General features: G+C 43.9%; 1 protein-coding gene across 2 annotated transcripts in view; it reads left to right on the top strand.

Moving 5' to 3' along the window:
- The window catches only part of GNG4 (G protein subunit gamma 4), a 64,509-nt gene that overhangs the window by 31,045 nt on the left and 9,149 nt on the right, over positions 1 to 24,315 (top strand). The window contains exon 3 of one of the 2 annotated variants that reach the window (XM_025284535.3): positions 972 to 1,080. In XM_025284535.3, coding sequence (XP_025140320.1) covers positions 982 to 1,080 — 99 coding nt within the window. In that variant the 5' untranslated portion in view covers positions 972 to 981. Of the gene's footprint in view, positions 1 to 956; positions 1,081 to 24,315 lie in introns of both variants that reach the window. The other variant, XM_044942050.2, reaches the window with a different exon arrangement.

Here is a 24,315-nt window from a genome sequence, read left to right as displayed (position 1 = left end):
CCCTGTGCGCTACACAAAACCACTGTCGCCTGTGAGACCCACCCCCGGCTCTCAGGCCTGACGGCGTAGGTCTCCAGGGAGTTTCTCATTAAACAGGGTAACAGTAACCCATGGCGTGTGCTTTCCTGCAGAACAGTTAGCATCACAGGGGTCTTCCGTGCTTGGAATAGGGGATGGAGGGGTGTTTGTGTGTGTGTTATTTAAAAACAATATAAACTTTTTGGAATAATAGCAAATTTAAATGAATGATAAAGCAAGCTCTTGCAGGGGAAACTTGTGCTTTGCACTATAAACAGCTAGGGGGCGCTCTGTGAGAGGAAAGAGCCCTGAGCTAAGCGGCAGCGCTTTCCGTTTGGGTCCTAGACCAGCAGGTCTTGGCTGTGGGAAGAAGCTCTTGGCTTTTATTTCTCTGAGTTTTGCTCTTTCTTGATGTGCAAAACAAAATTCAGACTGTTTTGCCAACTTTTAGAGATGCTTGAGGAAAGAGTGAAAGAAGGTGTATGACAGTGGTGGGCTTCCCTGGTGGTCTGGTGGTTAAGACTCTGCGCTTCCGCTGCTGGGGGCACGGGTTCAATCCCTGGTCAGGGAACTAAGATCCCACATGCCATGCAGCAAAAAACAACAACAGCAGCAACAACAAATGTGTATGAAGATGATTTATTACTAACAAATCACTGAACAAATCTCAATCAAATCTCTTATGGCAGTGGGGTGTAAGGATAGGAGAAAGACATGGGCTTCTGTTGTCAGGCTTTCTCAGCCCTGGTGACAGGGAGCAGATGGCAGGTGGCCCAAGAAGCCCATGTCTTGCTCCCATCACTCAGGTGATCCTCTGATCCCAGGAGGGTCTGCTCCCGTGACTCCCCAACCTGGACAGAGAAGCTGCAGAGGATGGGAGGGGGAGAAAGTGGAGGGGGGCTCTGCTTTCAGACAAGCAACTCTTCCAAACTCCTTAGCTTTGGTTGTTCCAGGGGCAGCAGAATGAAAGAAGGCATGTCCAATAACAGCACCACCAGCATCTCCCAAGCCCGGAAAGCTGTGGAGCAGCTGAAGATGGAAGCCTGCATGGACAGGGTGAAGGTAAGCGTCACAGGCCCGCCTGCCCTCTGACCAGCACTCCGCTCACAACAGTCCCCCCATGTCCAAAGCAGCCGCGTGAGAGTGAACACGTCACCCCGAAGAGCATCCAGCCGACGCTGGCAGCTGTAACATTTACAGACAAGCGTTTGCTCCAGGGTTCCAAGCATGCCCGAGGAGCCAAGGGATGCAAAATATACAGTGTGTGTGAATTCCATAAGGAATCGCCTAAAATAGACCCGTGTTCATCTCAGTTCTCTCTAACTCAGTTGTCATGCCCGTAAGCGAGAGAGGGAGTTGAACCATGCAGTCCATCATAGTTTTCCTGCCTGGTCCAGTGACTCGGAGATGAGACAACATCAGGTATTTTGACAGGGGTGCTGGGGGAAGTGCCGCGTCGAATCATGTATGCATTTGTCAGCTGCTCCTTGGGTGAAAGGGAAGGAGGGTACCAGCCTCCTCCCCCCCGTTCACTTCACTGAGGAGCCGAGATGTCTTTGCACTGGGGGAACAATGCCAGCTCTTCCCCAGATGCCACTTCAAAGGGAGCAGGAGGCCAGGTGGAGCGAGAGGCCCCGAGATGCCGCTTAGTTAGGTGCATTGACTCGAATGGAGCTGGAAGTGCATCGGGCATCTGACAGCAGAAAACACCAGTCCAGTGTGTCTGTACCCTGTGAGGACATAAAACCAGGGCTCTCACCCAAACAGGACAGAATCTGTGGGGCAGCGGGTGACTCCTACTGCCCTCTGTTGGTGGAGCAAGCAGTCCCTCCCGGAGGCTCCCACTGCCCAGAGCTATGACCAGATAACACCAGCTCTATCAGTCGGCCTCCATCCATCCCCCTCCCCAGGGAGCTTCGGGTACCAGCTATCCAAGGAGGCAGCAACATGCCCAGTAAGTGACATGATGTATACAAAGCAAGAAGGGAATGCAGGATGATACACATCAGTCTAAGCGGACTGGCTATATCTGCACATACTGATACCAGCTACAAATAAAACATCTTTAATCCTTAGCCTAGAGAAGGGAGCAAGAAAAGAAACAGTTCTGAAAGAGGAGGAGCCCAGTGGTGTAGAAATGGGTCTAAGGATGAGCATTGCAGGCACTAGTGGTTCAAAGGCAGGACAGACTTTTGCTGAGAGGACAAGGATGCGAGGGGATGCACTCGTTGGACAGAGATCCCTGAGCACCCGCCCTGCCCTTGGCACGGTCCTGGGCTAGAGAAACGAATGGAATGTTCCCATCACGTTGCTCAGAAAAGACTTCCTGGAGCCATGAGCAAGGGATTGGTTGTGAAGTGACATGGGGGCGGAGGGAAGGCTAGTATGAGCTGACCGTGGCTCATTGCAAGCACTTGGACTTGACAGAGAAGCCAGTTGTCGTGCTGGGAAGGCAGCTGTGTGCACAGGAACAGGTCATGAAAACAGCTGGTGCGCAGCTGGGGCCGTGGGATGACCTAACCGCAGTCGATAACGTTGCCAGAGGCCAGGGGGCAGCAGAAGCCGTTGCCATGGTGGGGAGTTCTGGTTTGTCAAGGAAGATGCTCTCCATGGTAACAGATCCTCTCTCGTGACCATCAGAACCCCAGGAGTCATGGTGGAGTACACATCCCCATGGGGAAGGGCTCTTCAGGAGTCACTGCCGGATATGTCAGTCTCCCAGAGAAGGAGCGGAGGTCACAGGGCAACTCAGAATCCAGTGTGCTATTCAGGTGGTGTCACGGGCTGGGCGGTCCCGTTCTTGCAGTTCTGGGTTGTGGAACTGCAGCTCCTTGATCTCGTGAGAGGCCTCCCGGGGCCCCTGTAGCCTCTATGGTGATTACAGGGCCCATGACAGGTCTGGTTCTGAGCTGGCAGAGTTTGATCCCTGAAGAGATGATCTGGGACTGCCTGAGGACAGAGGTGGCCCCCAGGAACCACATCCCAGCCAGAGCTGCACAGTCACATGTGGTTTTTTTGTTTGTGCTCACACAGCCTCAAACGTTAAGTTTTTAAAATTGTGACTAGATACACATATAATTTGTAATTTTTACCGTTTTTAAGTGTGTAATTCAGTAGCATTATGTACATCCCCAACATCATGCAGTCATCCATTTCTAGAACTTTTTTGTTATCCCAAACAGAAACTCCACCTGTTAAACTCTCGCTCCCTGTCCCCTGCCACACAGCCCCTGGAAACCTCTCTTCTACTTTACATCTCTCTGAATTTGGCTATTCAGGGTACTTCATTCCTACAAGTGGAATCATACAGTATTTGTCTGTATTTTGTGTATGGCTTATTTCACTTGGCATCTGCCTTCAAGTTTTGTCTGGTGTCTGAATTTCATTCCTTTGTAAGGCTGAATAGTATTTCGTTACATGTATCTACCATATTTTATTTACTTATTCGTGTGCTGATGGACATTTGAGTTGTTTCCACCTTTAGCCTTTTGTCAGTAATGCTGCTACGAACATGGAATGCATTCGGGTTGGTGCTTTCAGCTCTTCCCTGTGTACAGCCAGAAGTCGTACTGCTGGCCTATATAGTGATTCCATGTTCAACTTTTTGAGGAACCACGATGTTGGTTTCCATGATAGCCATACCTTTTTATATCCACCTCAACCTCACTCCTGGGTCAGGAAGACTCCCCTGGAGAAAGGAATGGATCCCCGCTCCAGTTTTCTTGCTTGGAGAATTCCACGGACAGACTGGCCTGGTGAGCTGTAGTCCATAGGGTCACAAAAAGTCGGACACGATTGAGTGACTAACACTTTTGACTTTCATCCCCAGCAATGCACAGGGGATCCAGTTGCTCCACATTCTCGCCAACACTTATTTTCCTTCTTAAAAATAATAGCCATTCTAATGAGTGTTAAGCTCACACTGGATTTTTAAGCACTAGACACCGCTTGCTTCAGGGCACAGGAGGGCTTTGGGGAAAAATCTACTTGATGCAGCTTGGGGGAAAAAAAGATGTATATTGCTATCAATTAGCTAGACTACAAACAGAATGTGGAAAGAGAATCCATCAAGGATACCCCAAATTGACCATGATAAGCACCTTGTTGTTCAGTCGCTAAGTCATGTCTGACTCTTTGCAATGGCATGGACTGTAGCCCATCAGGCTCCTCTGTCCATGAGATTTTCCAGGCAAGAATACTGGAGTGGGTTGCCATTTTGTTCTCTGGGGATCTTCCCCATCCAGGGATTGAACCCATGTCTCCTGCATTAGGCAGGCAGATTCTTTACCACTAAGCCAGCAGGGAAGCCAACAGGTGCCTTGGGGAGGGAGGAAATTGGAAGAGTGTCACCAAGAAAAAGAAGTGGCCTCTCTAGGGTGGGTGAAAGTTCATCACAGGAAATGAAGAAGGAAAGAAGGATCCTGGGGGTAAATGGCAGAGGGAAGCTGTGTGGGAGGAGGAGAGGAGCAGTTCCTAGAACTCTCTGACCTCGTACAGTGAGGGGACCTCCAGGCGTTCCCCTGTGCGCCATGCCAGCCACGGAGCCCAGAGAGAGGCATGAACAAGTGGAAACAGCTGGAGGCCCTGTGGGAAAAATAATCGCAAAGAGGAGTCCCACAGAGCCAGCTGTGGGTAGAGGCACCCAGACACAGCCCGGGAAGGACACACGTTGGGTGGGAAGCCAGGGACGAGCCCCATGGCTCACACGGTGTGTTGCCAACTGCAGAACCCGCCTCCAGGCTTCATAGTTTTCTCTGCTTGGAAGAGTATCTCGTGGAGAAAGGAAGGAAAGGATGATATTTGTAGCTCAAGGAAGTAAAGGAGAGAGAAGGGGAAAAATACTGCATTATGCAGCTATTTGGGTTGCAAAGGTAGGAAGAAGTATCAGTGTGAACTCAAGAGAGGTTTGGGCAGTTCATGGAGGTATAATGTAGAAACATCCACTATGATCTTCAGGTGCTGTCTTTCTCCGGAGACGTCATCTGCACAAAAGCACCGGTGCAATAGACTGAAGTAGACTTTATTGCAGATTTTGTAGGACATAGAACAAAGACTTCACCATGTAGCCCCCAGCCAGCCCGCAAACCCCACATGTTACAGAGACCCTCCCCACACTCACCTTCAACATCCTTCTTAAACCTCCCTACCCTTACCAAATCAGATCCAGCTGATCACCACTCAAAAATCAATACTGGACAGAGAGACAAATGTTGGTAGGAAAAAATTGCTTTTATCAGAATGCTGGCAATCTGGGGAGATGGTGGACTTGGTGTCACCTAGAAACCACCTCTGAGGATTCTGCTAGCCCATGGAAGGTTTTAAGGGGAAACACGGGAAGTAATCTTGGTGGAGCCTTGAGATGGGGGATCAGAACCGCCCCCCACGGCGTGCAGGCGTGTGTGCGGGCCTCTTGATCCCTTGAGATTCTCCCTGAAATACTGTCTTGTTCACAGTTTGTTCTGGAGATTCCTGAAGGGGAAGCTAGGGAAGAGATCTGGTCACCTGTGCACTACTTATGTTTCATTTCTGTTACACTTCTTTGACCTATGGAGAGAACCCACAAGTTAGGCAAGATATTGTGTGATGAAAAGATTTGAAAGGTGTGCCAGGGCCCGAGATGAGTGGAGCATGGGGTTGCCTCGTTTAAGATTAGTGATAAGACAAAGGGGCCCCCCGAGGATAGCTCTTTCTTGCCAAAAGCAACTTACACTACCTGCGTTCCTTTAATGTTATTGACAGCTTCCCCAGACTCCTCCGTCTCCCCCAGCATTCGGGTGACTCTTCTCCATCCCTCCTCCAAGCTCACCAGGCCATTTCCCAATGAAGCTGGGTGTTCCACTTTGAGAACCTGTATCAGCTGCTTTGACATATACACACTACTGCATATAAAATAGGTAACTAGGGACCTCCTGGTGTGGTCCAATGGTTAAGGCTCCATGCTTCCAATGCGGTGGGCATGGGTTTGATCCCTGGTTGGGGAGCTAAGATCCCACATGCCCTGAGACACAGCCAAAACAAATAAAATAAAAACAAAAGAAAGTGCCTAGCAGATAGTAACCACTAGAAAATATTTTAAAAAAAGAAAAAGATAACTAACAAGGACCTACTGTGTAGTACAGGGAACTCTTTTCAGTACTCTGTAATGACCTATATGGGAAAAAGTATCTAAAAAAAAGTGGATATATGTGTGTATACAACTGATTCACTTTGCTGTATGCCTGACACTACACATTATAAATCAACTACGTGCTATGCTCAGTCACTCAGTCATGTCCGACTCTGCAACCCCGTGGACTGTAGCCCGCCAGGCTCCTCTGTCCATGGGGATTCTCCAGGCAAGAATACTGGAGTGGGTTGCCATGCCCTCCTCCAGAGGATCTTCCTGACCCAGGGATTGTACCCAGGTCTCCCGCATTGCAGGCAGATTCTTTACTGTCTGAGCCACCTGTACTCCAATAAAGTTTTTAAAATAATAATAATTAAAAAAAAAAATCCACATGTACTTCATTCATTGTAAGTATGGGGAAATTCAACATGTATGGCTTCCCCAAAAACAGAAAGCTTAGAAAATAATACTCAGGATCCTAACAAAAATGAAGAGCACGTAAAGATAACTTGGAAGATGTTTTGGTCCCTTGGAAAAGAACACCCATAACCTGATTCTTACTCTCACCCATTAGAGGCTCAAGCAATATAAAATTCTATTGGGAAAGCATATACACAGCATGGATCATCAAATAGGGAAAATTTGTTGAGAACTGAAGGCAGATATGAGCTAAGCAAAGTAGAAGAGGCTTATGTAAAGAAAATGGTCTCTAGAGCCAACCTGTCCAGCCCGAGAGAAGACATCAGCTCCAGAGAAGTTGACGTTCCCTGGAGGAGGCGCAGAGGCCCTGAGCAGGCCAGGCCCCAGGAAGGCTGTTGAGAGCTCCTGCTCCACTGGGCACTGCTCAGGGTGCCCTGACTCTCCTGCCACTGGGCCAACCCCATGGACTATCCTGGCAGACACTGGGGAAGGATGGACACCCTCAGTGAACTAGTAGCTCTGAGCCAGGGATCAGGAAGCTGACATTTGCCAAGCAGCGCTAGGCCCTGCTCCCTCACGCACCTTCAGTAGATAAACAGCTATGTTTGTGCTCACATCCCCCCAAAGGGTTGCCTTTAGGCTGAAATTAATTTTGTCAACCTAAGCTTGATCTGCTGATTGTTGACAGATCACCCTGTTCCACATCGGCCTCCTTTCTTTTTCTACTTTTATTTATTTATTGTTGGCTGTGCTGGGTCTTCGTTGTGCAGACTTTCTCTAGTTGCAGTGAGCGGGAGCTACTCTCCATCGCGGTGCGTGGGCTTCTCACTGCAGGGGCTTCTCTGGTTGTGGTGCATGGGCTGAGTTGCCCCACGGCTCGTGGGATCTTCCCAGACCAGGGATCAAACCTGTGTCCCCTGTTTTGACAGGCAGATTCGTAACTGCCTGACCACCAGGGAAGTCCCCATCAGCCGCCCTTCTATAGACTACTGAAAAAAGTCGGGCAGGTCAAGAAGAGTGGCAGGTGATGAGTGGGCAAAACGGTACCCAGAGGCATGGCAGCAATGATGAAAGCAGTGCTGAAAGTATTGACACAGAAGCAGAGGGGTTCTGTCGCGAGAAATAACGACAAGTGTTCACAATCCTTCTCCATCACAGGTATGAAAAATCTGGTGAAAACAGTTTGGAAAAGGGCAATAGCTTTAGAGAAAGACTTATTCCCATTTACTTTTGGTCTTGGAGATTTTCTTGTTTGACACTTAAAGGAAAAGCAGGTACATGATCAAAAAACATTTTAGTTAGGAAATACAAAGACCCAAAAACTGAATTTATGGGTGTTCAAGATGGAGGTTACATGTGCTGTGCTTATTCTATTTAGAACTTTTCTACAAACCATAAATGAGTGCTAGAGAATTAGACACTCCCTGAAGCATACTTAAGGCTCCTCGAGGAGAAAGGGAGAAATTAAAATGAGAATGTGAGAAAGTGGGCATCTGTATCTAGGGGCATTAAATCTTATTTTGAAAATAATGCAATTTTTCTGTTCGTGCAAATAACACTTATTTTAGAAAATTTTGGAAAATATAGAAAAGTATAAAGAAAATTTAAACTATAGCCACTATGTTTTCATGTTTTTCCATCTAGCTGTTTACTTATAAACTATACCTAGTTTTCTTATAAAATTGAGGTTATAATATACATTTTGTTGACAAAAGTTCAATTAACAATCAAGTTAAGAGAAAAGGAAACTTTATTTGAGCCCACTGAAGCTGATAACCTAGGAGACAGACTCTCAGAAGCTCTGAGCACTATTCTTCCCATTAAAAGTAGAAGGTACAGTCGCATGCATTTTCAAGACAAAGGATCGTACATCAAAATGACATATTGATATTTTACGTAGAGTTAACCAAGGTTAGAGAGTCCAGGTAAACAGGTAGCAAGGGAGCAGCAAGTCACCATGATTGCCTACAGCATTGGAAAAGAACGTTATTCTTTTAAGAAGTTATATTCCTAGCATCAGAAGAAAGGGGGGGAATGCTCTTTACAGCTGAGCAAGCATTCCCATGTTTGAGATGCTCTGGTTCATGTGTAATGCAAAAGCACCCTGCACGTTAGGGAGGAGGGAGGAGGCCCAGAGAGAGAGAATTTTGTGTTTGATTTATCTTGCCTTAAAGTGTAAATTTTAGTTCATCAATTTATTACTTTTTGCAATTTGATTTATCATTGACCAGTATACTGTGATTATATATCCAGGTCAGTAAATACTCTCCTAAAATGTACATCTTTAATATCTTTATCATCTGATGTGCAATTGTTTAACTGGTCCCCTATTCTTGGGCATTTCCATTCTTTCCATTTTTTCAGCATTGCTTCTTTTATTTTTCAATTGAAGTAGGGTTGATTTACAATATTTTGTTATTTTCAGGTGTATAGCAAACTGATTCAATTATGTGTATATATGTCAGACTATTTTCCATTGTGGTTATTAAAAGATATTAAATATAGTTCCTTGTGCTGCTAAGTCACTTCAGTCGTGTCCAACTCTGTGCAACCCCATAGACGGAAGCCCACCAGGCTCCCCCGTCCCTGGGATTCTCCAGGCAAGAATAGTTCCTTGTGCTACACAGTAAATCCTTATTATCTATTTTATGTAAACAGTAGTGTGTATCTGTTAATCCCATACTCCTAATTATCTCCCCCCAACCCTTTTCCCCTTTGGTAACTATGAGTTTGTTTTCTCTGTCTGTAAGTCTGTTTCTCTTTTGTATATAGAGTCATTTGTATTATTTTTGTATATAAAGTCATTTGTATTATTTTGTGAAAGGGAAAGTCACTCAGTCATGTCCAACTCTTTGCAACCCTGTGGACTATACAGTCCATGGAATTCTCCAGTCCAGAATACTGGAGTGGGTAGCCTTTCCCTTCTCCAGGGGATCTTCCCAACCCAGGGATCGAACCCAGGTCTCCCACACTGCAGGCGGATTCTTTACCAGCTGAGCCACAAGGGAAGGCCATATTATTTTGTAGAATCCACATATAAATGATATTTGTCTTTCTCTACCTGACTTACTTAGTGTATTATTCTCTAAGTCCGTTCATGTTGCTGCAGATGGCAATATTTCATTCTTTTTAGTGGCTGAGTAATATTCCATCAAGCACACACGTGCATACATATATCACATCTTCTTAAGCCCAGTTGTCTATTGATGGGCACTTGGGTATTTTCATGTCTTGGCTATTTTAAATAGTGCTGCAGCGAACATTGGGGTGCATGTATTTTTGCAAATTGTAGTATTGTTTATTTGTGGGAGCTTAAGGAAATGATGCAAATAAACTTATAGGCCCACAGACATAGAAAACAAACTTGTGGTTACCAAAGGAGAAAGGAGCAGGAGAGGGATAAACTAAGAGTTTGGGATTAACAGAGAGATACATCACTATCTATAAAATAGGTAACCAGCAGGGACCTGCTATATAGCAGGGAGCTCTGCTCAGTATTTTGTAATAACCCATAAGGGAAAAGAATCTGGAAGACAGATATAAATGTACGTATAACTGAATCACTTTGCTGTACACCTGAAACTAACACAGCATTATAAATCAACTATACTTCAATAAAAAAATAAAATTAAGGGGCAAAGAATATAAAACATGCTACAGAAAATCAAAATTAATGACACAGAGAACAGACTTAAGAAACTCTCACAGTAGCAGAAGAAAAAGACACAGATCAACGCAGTTAGAGGATGACAGAAATAAGACTGACCACATTTCAATATTGAATGCTGATGTTCCTAGCAGACCAGATGAAACAGAAAATACTCCTGAGGAAAGAATATTAAAAGGAAGATTGGAATATGCAGATCCAGACAGCTCATCATATTCCAGAAAAGAATGTAACAGAAAACAATCAACCCTGAAATACACTTACAGCTGAGGTTGAAAGTGAAAGTGTTAGTCGCTCAGTCGTGTCCGACTCTTGGCGACCCTGTTGACTCCAGCCCACCAGGCTCCTCTGTCCATGGAATTCTCCAAGCAAGAACACTAGAAGGGGTAGCATTGGTGTTTTTCACAGCCATCAGGATGGCTACTGTCACCAAAACAGAAAACAACACACTGGAACCTTGGGGCTGCTGCTGCTGCTAAGTCACTTCAGTTGTGTCCGACTCTGTGCAACCCCATAGATGGCAGCCCACCAGGTTCCCCCGTCCCTGGGATTCTTCAGGCAAGAACACTGGAGTGGGTTGCCATTTCCTTCTCCAATGCATGAAAGTGAAAAGTGAAAGGGAAGTCACTCAGTCGTGTCTGACCCTCAGCGACCCCATGGATTGCAGCCTTCCAGGCTCCTCCATCCATGGGATTTTCCAGGCAACAGTACTGGAGTGGGGTGCCATTGCCTTCTCTGACCTTGGGGCAATATTGCCAAGAATGTAAATGGTGCAGCCACTAGGAAAAACACTATGGCAGTTCCGCTAAAAAATTTTTTTTAAAGAATTACTCATAGGATATATCAATTCCACTTCTTAGTATGCACCCCAAAGAACTGAAATCAGGCTCTTTGAGAGTGATTTGTACACCTAGTTCATAGCAGCATTATTCAGAAACACTATGAGGTAGATGCAACCTAAGTGTCCATCAGCAGATTAATGGATAAACAAACTGTATACAGGCAGACCTTGGAGATATTACAGGTTTGATTAAAAGGCCACCACAGTAAAGCAACAAAGTGAGTCACAGAAATGTTTTGGTTTCCTAGTGCATGTAAAAATTATGGTTACACTATACTGTTGTCTGTTAAGTGTGTAATAATAGCATTGTGTATGAAAAATGTTACATTTAAATTTAAAAGCACTTTATTGCTAAAATTGCTCATCATCATCTGACAATGCTTGGTTGTCACAAATCTTCAATTAATAATAAAAACGCGATATCTATGAAGTGCTAAAAAGTGAAGCACAATTAACGAGATATGTCTGTATATCTACACAGCAGAATATTATTCAGCTTGAGAAAGAAAGTAATTCTATCACTGTTTTTGAAGAAAGCAAACAATTCTAATTTCAATTAGATAAATGTATGAGAATATCCAGAAATTTTTTAAAAAGTATATATATTTGAGGAGGAAGAGCTGGGAGAAATATCAATAACCTCAGATATGCAGATGATACCACCCTTATGGCAGAAAATGAAGAGGAACTAAAGACCGTCTTGATGAAGGTGAAAGAGGAGAGTGAAAAAGCTGGCTTAACACTCAACATTCAAAAACCTAAGATCATCACATCGGGTTCCATCACTCATGGCAAATGGATGGGGAAAAAATGGAAATGGTGGCAGATTTTATTTTCTTGGGCTCCAAAATCACTGCAGACAATGACTATAGCCATGAAATTAAAAGATGTTTGCTCTTTGGAAGAAAAGCTATGACAAACCTAGACAGTGTTACTAAAAAGCAGAGACATCACTTTGCCAACAAAGGTTTGTATAATCAAAACTATGTTTTTTCTAGTTATCATGTATGGATGTGAAAGTTGGACCATAAAGAAAGCTGAGTGTCAAAGAAATGATGCTTTCGGGTTGTGGTGCTGAAGAAGACTCTTGGGAGTCCCTTGGACAGCAAGAAGTTCAAACCAGTCAATCCTAAAGGAACTCAAGCTTGAATATTCATTTGAAGGACTGATGCTGAAGCTCCAATACTTTGGCCACCTGATCCAAAGAGCTGACTCATTGGAAAGGGCCCTGATGCTGGGAAAGATTGAGGGCAGGAGGAAAAGGGGGCAACATAGTATGAGATGGTTGGATGGTATCACCGACTCAAGGGGCATGAGTTTGAACAAACTCTGAGTGAGAGATAGTGAAGGACAGGAAAGTCTGGCATGCTGCAATCCGTGGGGTCACAAAGAGTTGGACATGACTTAGCGACTGAACACAATATATGTAGAATATTCCTACAAGTTTATTATAAAACTGTAGTATTTAAAAATTTATAATATTCCTTTAGGAATAGATGAACAGAAAAAAATAGGAAGTCCCTAAATAGGCCCAAGTGTATTGGGAATTTGAAGTACAATCCAGATGGCATCTCAGCTCAGTATAGAACAGATTATTAATGTTGCTAGAAATTGCTAACCCTTTTGAAAATAAAGTTGCATACCACTAGTTTTATCCAGATAAGTATCAGATGGGTTTTATTTGTCTGAAACTGCTGCTGCTTAGTCGCTTCAGTCGTGTACAACTCTTTGTGACCCTATGGACTGTAGCCCGCCAGGCTCCTCTGTCCATGGGATTCTCCAGACAAGAGTACTAGAGTGGGTTGCCATGCCCTCCTCCAGGGGATCTTCCTGACCCAGGGATCCAACCCAGGTCTCCTGCATTGCAGGCAGATTCCTTACTGCTGATTCACCAGGGAACCCCATATTTGTCTGCTAGGGCTGGCATAACAGAATAGCACGGAATATGTGGCTTAAACATCAGAAATTTATTTTCTCACCCTTCTGGAGGCTGGAAGTCCAAGGTTAAGGTGTTAGCAACTTAGTTGCCAATTTAGACACTTGAGCAGTCTGCTGAAGCCTCTCCTGTGGCAGACAGCTAGCTGCCTTCTCACTCTGTTCTCACACAGCCTTTCCTCTGTGCTCATGTGAAGAGCCTTCTAGGGTCTCTTGTTATTAACTCATGCAATCCTGTTCGATTCAGGTCCCACCCTTATGACCTCATCTAGCCTGAATTATAGTCATTCTTTCTTATCTGTAGGGGATTGTTTCCAGGACCTTCCTTAGATACCAAAGTTCAAGAATGCTCAAGTTCCATTTATAAAATGGTATAGTATCTGCATATAACCCACACTCTTCCTATCATATAGGTTTTAAAAAATGTTTATTTGGCCGTGCCAGGCCTTAGTTATGACATGCGGGATCTTTAGCTGAGGCATGTGAACTCTTAGTTGCAGCGTGTGGGATCTAGTTCCCTGACCAGAGATTGAACCTGGGCCCCTACATTAGGAGCACGGAATCTTAGCCACTGGACCACCAGGGAGGTTCCTCATGTACTTTAAATCATCTCTAGATTACTTATAATGCCTAGTACAGTCTAAATGCTGTGTAAATATTGTAAATACTTGCTGGTGTGCAGCAAATTCAAGTTTTGCTTTTTGGAACTTTCTGTTTTTCTTTTTCTCCCCCAAACATTTTCAGTTCGTCGTTGGTTGAATCCACTGATAAAAAATCCATGAATGCAGAGGGCCAGCTGTCTCCATGGAGGCCCTGTCTCTAAATACAGTTAGACTGGGAGTATGGACCTTAAAAATAAAAGTCAGCTACTTTACCAGCAAAGATGGATTTATTTGGAAATAGCAGAGACTTGCAATTCAGGCAGATCATGCTACAGCAGAAACTATATGCAAGTCCAACAAACAAAGGAGAAGAATGTTATTTTATAGAGAAAAAGGAGAGTTCAGAATGATGGTAGTTTCTCACTGGCCAAGTTGCTAGGGTAGTGGATTTCTTGTGGGAGATTCCGTGTACCTCTTTTCCTGTTGGGGCTTGTAACTGATGATTCTTTTCTGTTGAGGATTCTTCTGCTGGCGTTTGAAACCGAAATGCTTCCTATAATTGACTTGCACAGTTCTGCTTGAGAGCTCCCCCTTCTGGCTTCCTGGCTCCATTTTAATAAGGCTGGTAAGGCAGTGGCACCCCACTCCAGTACTCTTGCCTGGAAAATCCCATGGACGGAGGAGCCTGGTAGGCTGCAGTCCATGGGGTCGCTAAGAGTCGGACACGACTGAGCGACTTCACTTTCACTTTTCACTTTCGTGCATTGGAGAAGGAAATGGCATTTAAATTTAAAAGCACTTTATTGCTAAAATTGCTCATCATCGTCTGACAATGCTTGGTTGTCACAAATCTTCAATTAATAATAAAAACGTGATATCTATGAAGTGCTAAAAAGTGAAGCACAATTAACAAGATATGTCTGTATATCTACACAGCAGAATATTATTCAGCTTGAGAAAGAAAGTAATTCTATCACTGTTTTTGAAGAAAGCAAACTTTCTTTTGAAGAAAGCAGCCTAGCGGGCTGCCGCCGTCTATGGGGTCGCACAGAGTCGGACACGACTGAGGCGACTTAGCAGCAGCAGCAGCAAAGAACCTGCCTGCCAGGGCAGGAGACATAAGAGACTCTAGTTCAATCCCTGGGTCAGGAAGATCCCCTGGAGGAGGGCATGGCAACCCACTCCAGTATTCTTGCCTGGAGATTCCCCTTTATTAATGTTTGCAGGGGTTATGGCTTCAACATGAGTCTGGGGAAACATATTTCAGTCCATAACTTTAATCAAAGATTTAAATATAACAAAACCAAAAAAGTACTTGTAAAATAGAAGCAAATATTTTATATAATGTGAGTTTGGGAAGGCCAAGCATATTCCAAAATCTAAGTGAAAGTGGAGAGTGAAAAAGTTGGCATAAAGCTCAACATTCAGAAAACGAAGATCATGGCATCCGGTCCCATCACTTCATGGGAAATAGATGGGGAAACAGTGGAAACAGTGTCAGACTTTATTTTTCTGGGCTCCAAAATCACTGCAGACGGTGACCGCAGCCATGAAATTAAAAGACGCTTACTCCTTGGAAGGAAAGTTATGATCAACCTAGATAGCATATTCAAAAGCAGAGACATTACTTTGCCAACAAAGATATGTCTAATCAAGGCTATGGTTTTTCCTGTGGTCATGTATGGATGTGAGAGTTGGACTGTGAAGAAAGCTGAGTGCCGAAGAATTGATGCTTTTAAACTGTGGTGTTGGAGAAGACTCTTGAGAGTCCCTTGGACTGCAAGGAGATCCAACCAGTCCATTCTGAAGGAGATGAGCCCTGGGATTTCTTTGGAAGGAATGATGCTAAAGCTGAAACTCCAGTACTTTGGCCACCTCCTGCGAAGAGTTGACTCATTGGAAAAGACTCTGATGCTGGGAGGGATTGGGGGCAGGAGGAGAAGGGGACGACAGAGGATGAGATGGCTGGATGGCATCACTGACTCAATGGATGTGAGTCTGAGTGAACTCCGGGAGTTGGTGATAGACAGGGAGGCCTGGCGTGCTGCGATTCATGGGGTCGCAAAGAGTCGGACACAACTGAGCGACTGAACTGAACAGTTCATTAAATAAAAGTTTTAATTGCATTTAAAAAAAAATTCTATATGGTAAAAATCTTCCGATCAACAAATTAAGAGAAACATTTGCTACCTGAGTAACAAAAGGTTAATATCTTTAAATTTAATTTCTCTGAAAAAATAAGATATAAAACAGCCTCCCTTTTAAGAGAAAATAAAGCAGATAAAAAGGATCCTCCCTTTTTAAAAGAAAATGCACAACCGACATGAATAGGCAATTTGAAAAGGAGACATGTAAAGGGTCAATATATGAAGAGACATTTAGCTTCAAAAATAATACAAGAGGAACTTCCTGGTGGTCCAGTACTTAAGACCCTGCACTTCCACTGCAGGAGGCCCTGCAGGTTTGATCCCTGGTCAGGGAATTAAGATCCTCCAAGCTGCATGGCATAGCCAAAAAAAATTAAAAAAAAAAAACAACAGAAAATAATACAAGAGTTGTGCCTCCAAAAAACAGTGAGATGCACTTGGGGAAAAAAAAAAACTGAGATCCAGACTATTGATGTTTTTAATTGTCACTGAAATCCCGTATTGTTATCAACTGTTAAAGGAAGTGAGCAGTTTTTTGATAGTTGGAGTGGAAACTTACAGTCTTCCCAAAGAGTGGTTTGGAATATGTATCAAAATGTTTATTGTGCATATTCTGACCCAGCACACTCTCTTCTAGGGATTACCCGAAGGAGACAATCTCACAAATAATGAAGAACTGTGAGAATTTCATCAGAACACTATTATAATGTCAAAAAATTATGTTTTTGTCCATCAGTAGGGATTGGTTGGGCTTCCCTGGTGGCTCAGACAGTAAAGAATCTGTCAGCAATGCGGGAGACCTGGGTTCAATCCCTGGCTCAGGAAGATCCCCTGGAGAAGGAAATGGCAACCCACCCCAGTATTCTTGCCTAGAGAATGCCATGGACAGAGGACCCTGGAGGGCTCTGGAGGGCTGGAGGGCTACAGTCCATGCGGTCGGAAAGAGTTGCAGACAGTTGAGCAACTAAGCATACACACAGATTGGTCAAATAGTGTCAATGAAAAATTAATCAGAAAGAAAGGGAAGATTTTATTGGAACCGAATTGAGGATTCAATTCGGGAAGAGCATCTCAGAAAGCTCTGAGAACTGTTCCGCCTGTTAGAGGTCAAAGCAGAGTTATGCAAGTTTTTTGAGTCGGAAGGCTGCACATCAAATAATGTGTTATTGACAGTTTGCATAATCCTGGTCTGCAAGTGCAAAGTGGTGGGTCATGTGACCCCTGTAAGGTCAAGAAGGAATGTCATCTTGGAGGAGTTGTCTTACTGAGGCTTGTACACGAGTACATTGATGGTTGGACGGCATCACCGACTCAATGGACACGAGTTTGATAAACTCCGGGAGTTGGTGATGGATAGGGAGGCCTTGCGTGCTGCAGTCCATGGGGTCGAAAAGAGTCAGACACAACTGAGTGACTGAACTGAACTGAACTTACTGATGCCAGGAGAATGTTGCATCTGATGGTTGAGCAGGTATTTCTGCCAGCGGGGAGGTTTGTGCAATGCGTCACACACAATGCACAGTGGGGAGAGAGAGACAGCCAAATGGCAGAGAAAAATTTTTGTGTCTTAAGTTTTTCTTGTCTTGCCATAAAATACGAATTTTATTTCATCTGAAGTTATATACAGACAGTGTTACACTGTATCATCTGACTAAATGCTGTACATCTGTGTGCTCCGAGTGATTATAAAAGCATATTGCAGAACAGCATGTGACATTGTATGTACAAAGATGGATAGTAAGATGTTTGTAAAGATGTTCACCAAATGTTCTCCCCAAATGTCAGGGTTTCTGTTGATTTTTACTTCCATCTTTGTCCTTTGGGGTAATTTTACAAACAAATAAGGATTATTATTGTCATAAAGGCAAAAAAGCTATTTCCAAAGTCAAGTTCTTCCTGGAAATCACGCCCCTGCAGAAGTGCCGCCTCCCCCAGCACTCACCCCCTCCCTCCTCTGAACTTCTTTTTCTTATAGTTATCTATTTATTCGTCTGTGTTGGGTCTTAGTTGCAGCACAAGGGATCTTTGTTGGGTTATGTGGGATATTTTGTTGTGGTGCGCAGACTCTCTGGTTGTGGCGGGCAGGCTTAGTTGCTCGTGGCATGAGGGATCTTAGTTCCCTGACCAGGAATCAAACCTGTGTCCCCTGCAAGGTGGATTCTCAACCACTGGGCCACCAGGAAGTCCCTCCTCTGAACTTCTTACCTGTGTAGTACGAGGTTGTCTGAAGGGGGGAGGGAGCCGCACAAGGTGACCTCTTAGTGCAGGAGACAGAAAAGGGGGCTCCTCTGTCTGCTCCATTCAGGATCTCACCGTCACACCGTCAGCCCAAGCCACTGTATTCAAACCGGGGAGTGGTGTTTAACTACTGTCAGTTCACTTAAACAATTTAATTATTTGTATGTGCATTATTCTTTTTGTATAGAATCTGTCTTCCTGTCTCTTCAGGATTAACAGCCCAGTGCAAAATATGAGCATATTCTTAGGGAAACACATTGCATAGAAATCATAACTTATATTCCAGATTAAAGTGTAAATTTGGCTGGGATTGTCTTTATACTAATCATTTCCTCCGGGAGCCTGGATAATCCAGAGCTGTTTGCTGGAGCCAGTGGTAAGTGTCCAAAAGTTTTCTGACATAGCCCTTTGGGCATCAACATCATGATTCTTGTTTCACGTGTGTGTTTGAACCAGGTTTTTTTTTTTAATCATAATTCTTCTAACAGATACATCTTGAACACACTGTTGTTCAGTCACTAAGTTGTGTCTAACTCTTTGAGACCCCATGGACTACAGCATGCCAGATTCCCTGTCCTTCACCATCTCTCAGAGCTTGCTCAAACTCATGTTCATTGAGTCGGTGGTGCCATCCAACCATCTCATCCTCTATCGCCCCCTTCTCCTCCTGCCTTCAATCTTTCCCAGCATCAGGAGCTTTTCCAATGAGTCAGATCTTTGTATTAGGTGGCCAAAGTATTGGATCTTCAGCCTCGAACCTTCCAATGAATATTCAGGACTGATTTCTTTTAGGATAGACTTGTTTGATCTCCTTGCAGTCCAAGGGACTCTCAAGAGTCTTCTCCAACACCACAGTTTGAAAGGATCAGTTTTTCCATGCTCAGCCTGTTCTTCGTGGTCCAGGTCTCACATCTGTGCATGTTATCCTTATTTTTTACAGCATTTCCTACGAGTTGCAGCTGCACTGCCAGTTTGTGAATTCTTTGGAAGGAACAAAATTTTTTTATGGTTTTATTTTGCCAAGAGATAAAACATGTACTATTAAGTTGGATCATGGAAAAAGCAAGAGAGTTCCAGAAAACCATCTATTTCTGCTTTATTGACTATGCCAAAGCCTTTGACTGTGTGGATCACAATAAACTGTGGAAAATTCTGAAAGAGATGGGAATACCAGACCACCTGACCTGCCTCTTGAGAAATCTGTATGCATGTCAGGAAGCAATAGAACTGGACATGGAACAACAGACTGGTTCTAAATAGGGAAAGGGGTACGTCAAGGCTGTATATTGTTACCCTGCTTATTTAACTTATATGCAGAGTACATCATGAGAAACACTGGACTGGAAGAAACACAAGCTGGAATCAAGATTGCTGGGAGAAATATCAATAACCTCAGATATGCAGATGACACCACCCTTATGGCAGAAAGTGAAGAGGAACTCAAAAGCCTCTTGATGAAGGTGAAAGAGGAGAGTGAAAAAGTTGGCTTAAAGCTCAACTTTCCGAAAATGAAGATCATGGCATCTGGTCCCATCACTTCATGGGAAATAGATGGGGAAACAGTGGAAACAATGTCAGACTTTATTTTTGGGGCTCCAAAATCTCTGCAGATGGTGACTGCAGCCATGAAATTAAAAGACGCTTACTCCTTGGAAGAAAAGTTATGATCAACCTAGATAGCATATTCAAAAGCAGAGACATTACTTTGCCAACAAAGGTCTGTGTAGTCAAGGCTATGGTTTTCCAGTAGTCATGTATGGATGTGAGAGTTGGACTGTGAAGAAAGCTGAGCACCGAAGAATTGATGCTTTTGAAGTGTGGTGTTGGAGAAGACTCTTGAGAGGCCCTTGGACTGTAAGGAGATCCAACCAGTCCATTCTAAAGGAAATCAGTCCTGGGTGTTCATTGGAAGGACTGATGCTAAGGCTGAAACTCCAATACTTTGGCCACCTCCTGCAAAGAGTTGACTTATTGGAAAAGACTCTGATGCTGGGAGGGATTGGGGGCAGGAGGAGAAGGGGATGACAGAGGATGAGATGGCTGGATGGCATCACCGACTCAGTGGACATGAGTTTGAGTGAACTCCAGGAGTTGGTGATGGACAGGGAGTCCTGGCATGCTGCAATTCATGGGGTCGCAAAGAGTCAGACACGACTGAGCGACTGAACTGAACTGAAGTTTCTGAAGCCAGCGCAGAAAATTCTGAAGCCAAAGTCAGTAGTTATTTAAACAAAAGAAGTAAGGCTTAAATATCATGGTGTTCCCTGTGAACAAGTTTAAAAAAAGCAAAATTGGGGAGATCTTCACGTTCTGATAGATCACTGATAGATGATTTAAAGGGTCTGGTGAAGTCCAGGAAAAGGGATATAATTAAGATAATAGGGACTTTCCTGATGGTCAGGTGGCTAAGAGACAACACACCCAATGCAGGTGACCGGCTTCAATCCCTGGTCAGGGAACTAGATCTCACATGCCACACTGAGAGTTCGCATGCCACTCAGCCAAATAAATATTTTTTGAAAGATGTTAGATGATGTTACGGTAGAAAGAATGGCATTTCTAAAAAAAAAAATTAAATATAAATTATGTCATATGATGTAGCCAAAAGTCTAGAGGCAATGCTTGTAGATTTTTGCCTTTTTCATATGTCTCTTCTGTGCTCTGTAGCAACTCTTTCTTATTCCACCTTCTGCTAGTTTAGCAACTGAGGTTTAACCCTTGTCTTCATTTCCCCTTCCTCTGCCAGAAACATTCGTAGCCCTTTCCCAGACCTTTAGACGTTAAATGATTCAGATGATAACATTCTGCAATCAGATTTAGACATAAAATTAAGAACAGGGGTTATGAATGAGCACTTCGAGAAACAGGTATCAGATAAAAGGAGAGAAATCTTTCAGTTAAATCAGAGAGTAGAATGTGAGTAGGAGACCAGGAAGATGAAACATGCCTCCCAATTCAAGGGGACATTGTGGGCAAAGGTGCCTCGGAGATCAAATTGCCCTAATCATTTCTGAGAGATTACTTCTTGCAAAAGGAGCAGGGGGTAGCAGAGGATGAGATGGTTAGATAGCATCGCCGACTCAATGGACATGAATTTGAGGAAACTCCAGGAGACGGTGGAGGGCGGAGGAGCCTGATGTGCTGCAGTTCACGGGGCTGCAAAGAATCGGACACAGCTTAGTGACAACAAAAACCACTTCATGTCTATGGCCCAAACAGCTTTCCCATCCTACCAAAAAGTAGCCAAATGAATAATGAAATAATAATACATTGTACGTATAACACATCTATTGTGTCATTTAGCCACAAACTACCAGGTATTGCTGTTTCCACAAGAGTGGAAACTGAGCACCGTCCATCTGGGACGTTGTCTTCTGACTCATAACCCGCTGCTTCCTTTCTGAGATGCTGCTAGCTTTCTAGAATCACTGGAGCTAGAACCCACTTGTTATGTTCATCTTTCACTCCGACATCAGTCCCAGGAGACTCTTCAGTGACTCACTAGTTTCTGTCACCAAATAAATCACTCTCTTGGTGAGCTTGCAAAATGACTGAATTTTGGCTTCCTTTGTGGGAAATCGTGATGTGTCAAAGCTGAGACGCGGTCAGAGTCATGTAGGACACATACCAACCTGTTAAAAGGGTTTGGTTAAATTAAGATCCTGGGTGGACCTGGGTTAATCACTCTAAACGCAGTTCCTGATGGTGAAAGCCACGTAATAGTAAGCTCTTACTTAGATTAACTTGGGGATGTTAAAACTCTCTTTCAAGTATCTCAGAATTACCTCTTAATATGTAGTCAACTTTTACAGTAGGTTCTTGTTATCAATTTTAAGTATAGCACTGTGTACATGTCAATCCCAAACTCCTAATCTATCCCTCCCACCCACTCTTCCCTGCTGGTGACCATAAATTCATTCTCCAAGTCTGTGAGTCTGTTTCTGTTCTAAGTTCATTTGTATCATTTTTTTTTCTAGATTCTACATATAAGTAATATCACATGATGTTTATCTTTCTGTGTCTGACTTACTTCGCTTAGTATGATAATCTCTAGGTCCATCTGTGTTGCTGCAAATGTGCAATCAACTTTTGATATGAAAAAAAAAAACCCTGTATGCTGGTGATAGTGAACAGCTGCTGATTCGTTAGTCTGGACATTTGACTTTAGAATTCAGAGAAGGACTCTCTGTTATATTATCATGTATTCACACATATCTCCCACCCACTCTCGTTTCCTCCAGGAATAACCTTACTCCCTACTAGATGCTATTTGTGGCTTAGGACCCAATGATTGAGAATTTCCGATATTGATCTAGTCGATACACAACATTTGCTGGAAACCACTGGAAGCCAAATGTCTGCTGTATCAGAATACCGTGGACTTCAGTGACTCAAACAGTAGAAATTCATTGTTCACAGCTCTGTAGGCTGGGAAGTCTGAGATGAAGGCACCAACAGCAGGTTCTGGTGAGGCCTCTCTTCTAGGCTTACAAATGGCCACCCTCTTGCTGTGACCTCACATGGAAGGGAGGGAGAGAGAGACCTTTTCTCCTATAAGAGCACTAATTTTATCACCTACCAGGGTTCTTGGCCTCTTTAATCAGTACAAATTGATCAGACTCCAGACAAGAAATTCAAGCAAGGCTTTTCTGGGGCTCCTGCTGCAGCTGGTGGTGGGGGTCTGGAGGAAAGAAGTACAGGTTTCCTTGCTTCCTCACTCTCCTAGGCGGGGCAAGCCGGCTTCTTATATAGGATGAGGGGTGGAGCTGGAGGGGTGGTTTAGGAGGTTTGCCCAGTGCATTGGTGCTGTTGTGTGAAAGGGGCATGCACAGTACCCAGCTTTTACTCCCAACACCCTGTTTTTGCTCCCAACTCTTCAGGAGCAGCAGTTGGGTTTTGGTCTTTTCCTATCGTGTGTCCATAATTTGCCCCAGCTGTACATTGTAGCACAGTTATTTTTAGTCCCTTATAGTTTCTTTGTATTTCCGTGCTCAAGGAGACCAGGTGCAAATATTGCAGCAAAGGATCCCAGGTCCCAGCCCATCTCAGTTCCATTCATGAAGTTTCAACCGTCAGGACCTAATTACCTACCAAAGGCCCCATCTCCATGGCACTGGAGATTTTGGTTTCACTTATAAACTTAGGGGGTGGCGGGGGAGGGACACACACATTCAGCCTATAGCATAATTACTTGGAAGTATCTCAAGAATGCCCTTAAAACTTGGTGTTAGGACTTCCCTGGAAGTCCAGTGGTTAAGACTGCCCTTCCAGCGCAGGAGGTCCAGGTTCCATCCCTGGTTGGGTAACTAAGATCCCGCATGCCTCAGGGACAAAAAAAATCCAAAGCCTAAAACAGAAGCAATATTGTAACAAATTCAATAAAGGCTTTAAAAATAATAAGTATTGGTCACTCAGTCGTGTGTGACTCTTTGTGACCTGATGAACTCTAGGCTCCTCTGTCCATGGGATTTTCCAGGCAAGAACACTGGAATGGGTTGCCATTTCCTTCTCCAGGGGATCTTCCTGACCCGGATATCAAACCCCAGTCTCCCACCTTGCAGGCAGATTCTTTAAAAAACAAAGCAAAACTGGTGTGTTAATCTCAAATAATATCCAACATTAGAAGAAAGAAAAAAAATTCACAAGGATTCACCCTGTAGCTTTAGCTCAGAATTCAGAGGTGAGACATAGACCTGTAATATCCTCAGGGTTTTATTAGGGATACATGGCATATGATTTCTTCTGTTGGCACTTGTACCAGGTTTGACCTTGTAAAAGGTATCGTTGCACAGTGGGGGATGCAACCTGGCTGTGCTCTTGACTCTGATCCCGCTTTGTTTTCTTGGCGGGGAAGGGAGGAACAGACAGAGCCATCAAGAATGCCTGTGATCTATTCCAAGTAGTAGTGTTAAATAGACCAGGATTGCTGGAAAATAGCTGTGAGTCGCTGTACTTTAGATGCTTAGATGCAAAGGGTAAATGCAGTGGGAGTCACAGCCAGAATAGTGATTATGTCATCTGTCTTGTCCTGGAATGTGACTTAGTAATTGCAACATTTTCTTCCCATCATTGAAGCTTGTAATTATAGTGCAACAAATGGGATTATGTGCTAACTTGAGCTGTTTTAATCACCTCTTTTACTCTGAAATGTAATGGTAAAATTCCACAGTTGTTCCCTAGCTCCCAATTCTTTTCTCTTTTCAACATCTGTTATCTTGTAACTCTTTAACACCTCAGTACTAAGGAGAGGAGGCAGAGATGCTCTGGGCATTTTGTAACAGCGGACTTAAAGGCAAAGCAGACTTCAGGCTTGATAAAACATAAACAGTAATGGAGTCTTA

Source organism: Bubalus bubalis, chromosome 4 (assembly GCF_019923935.1).
Source record: "Bubalus bubalis isolate 160015118507 breed Murrah chromosome 4, NDDB_SH_1, whole genome shotgun sequence".
Classification (NCBI taxonomy): domain Eukaryota; kingdom Metazoa; phylum Chordata; class Mammalia; order Artiodactyla; family Bovidae; genus Bubalus; species Bubalus bubalis.
The sequence above is the reverse complement of the archived record's forward strand: the minus strand, read 5'-3'. Positions and strand labels throughout refer to the sequence as shown.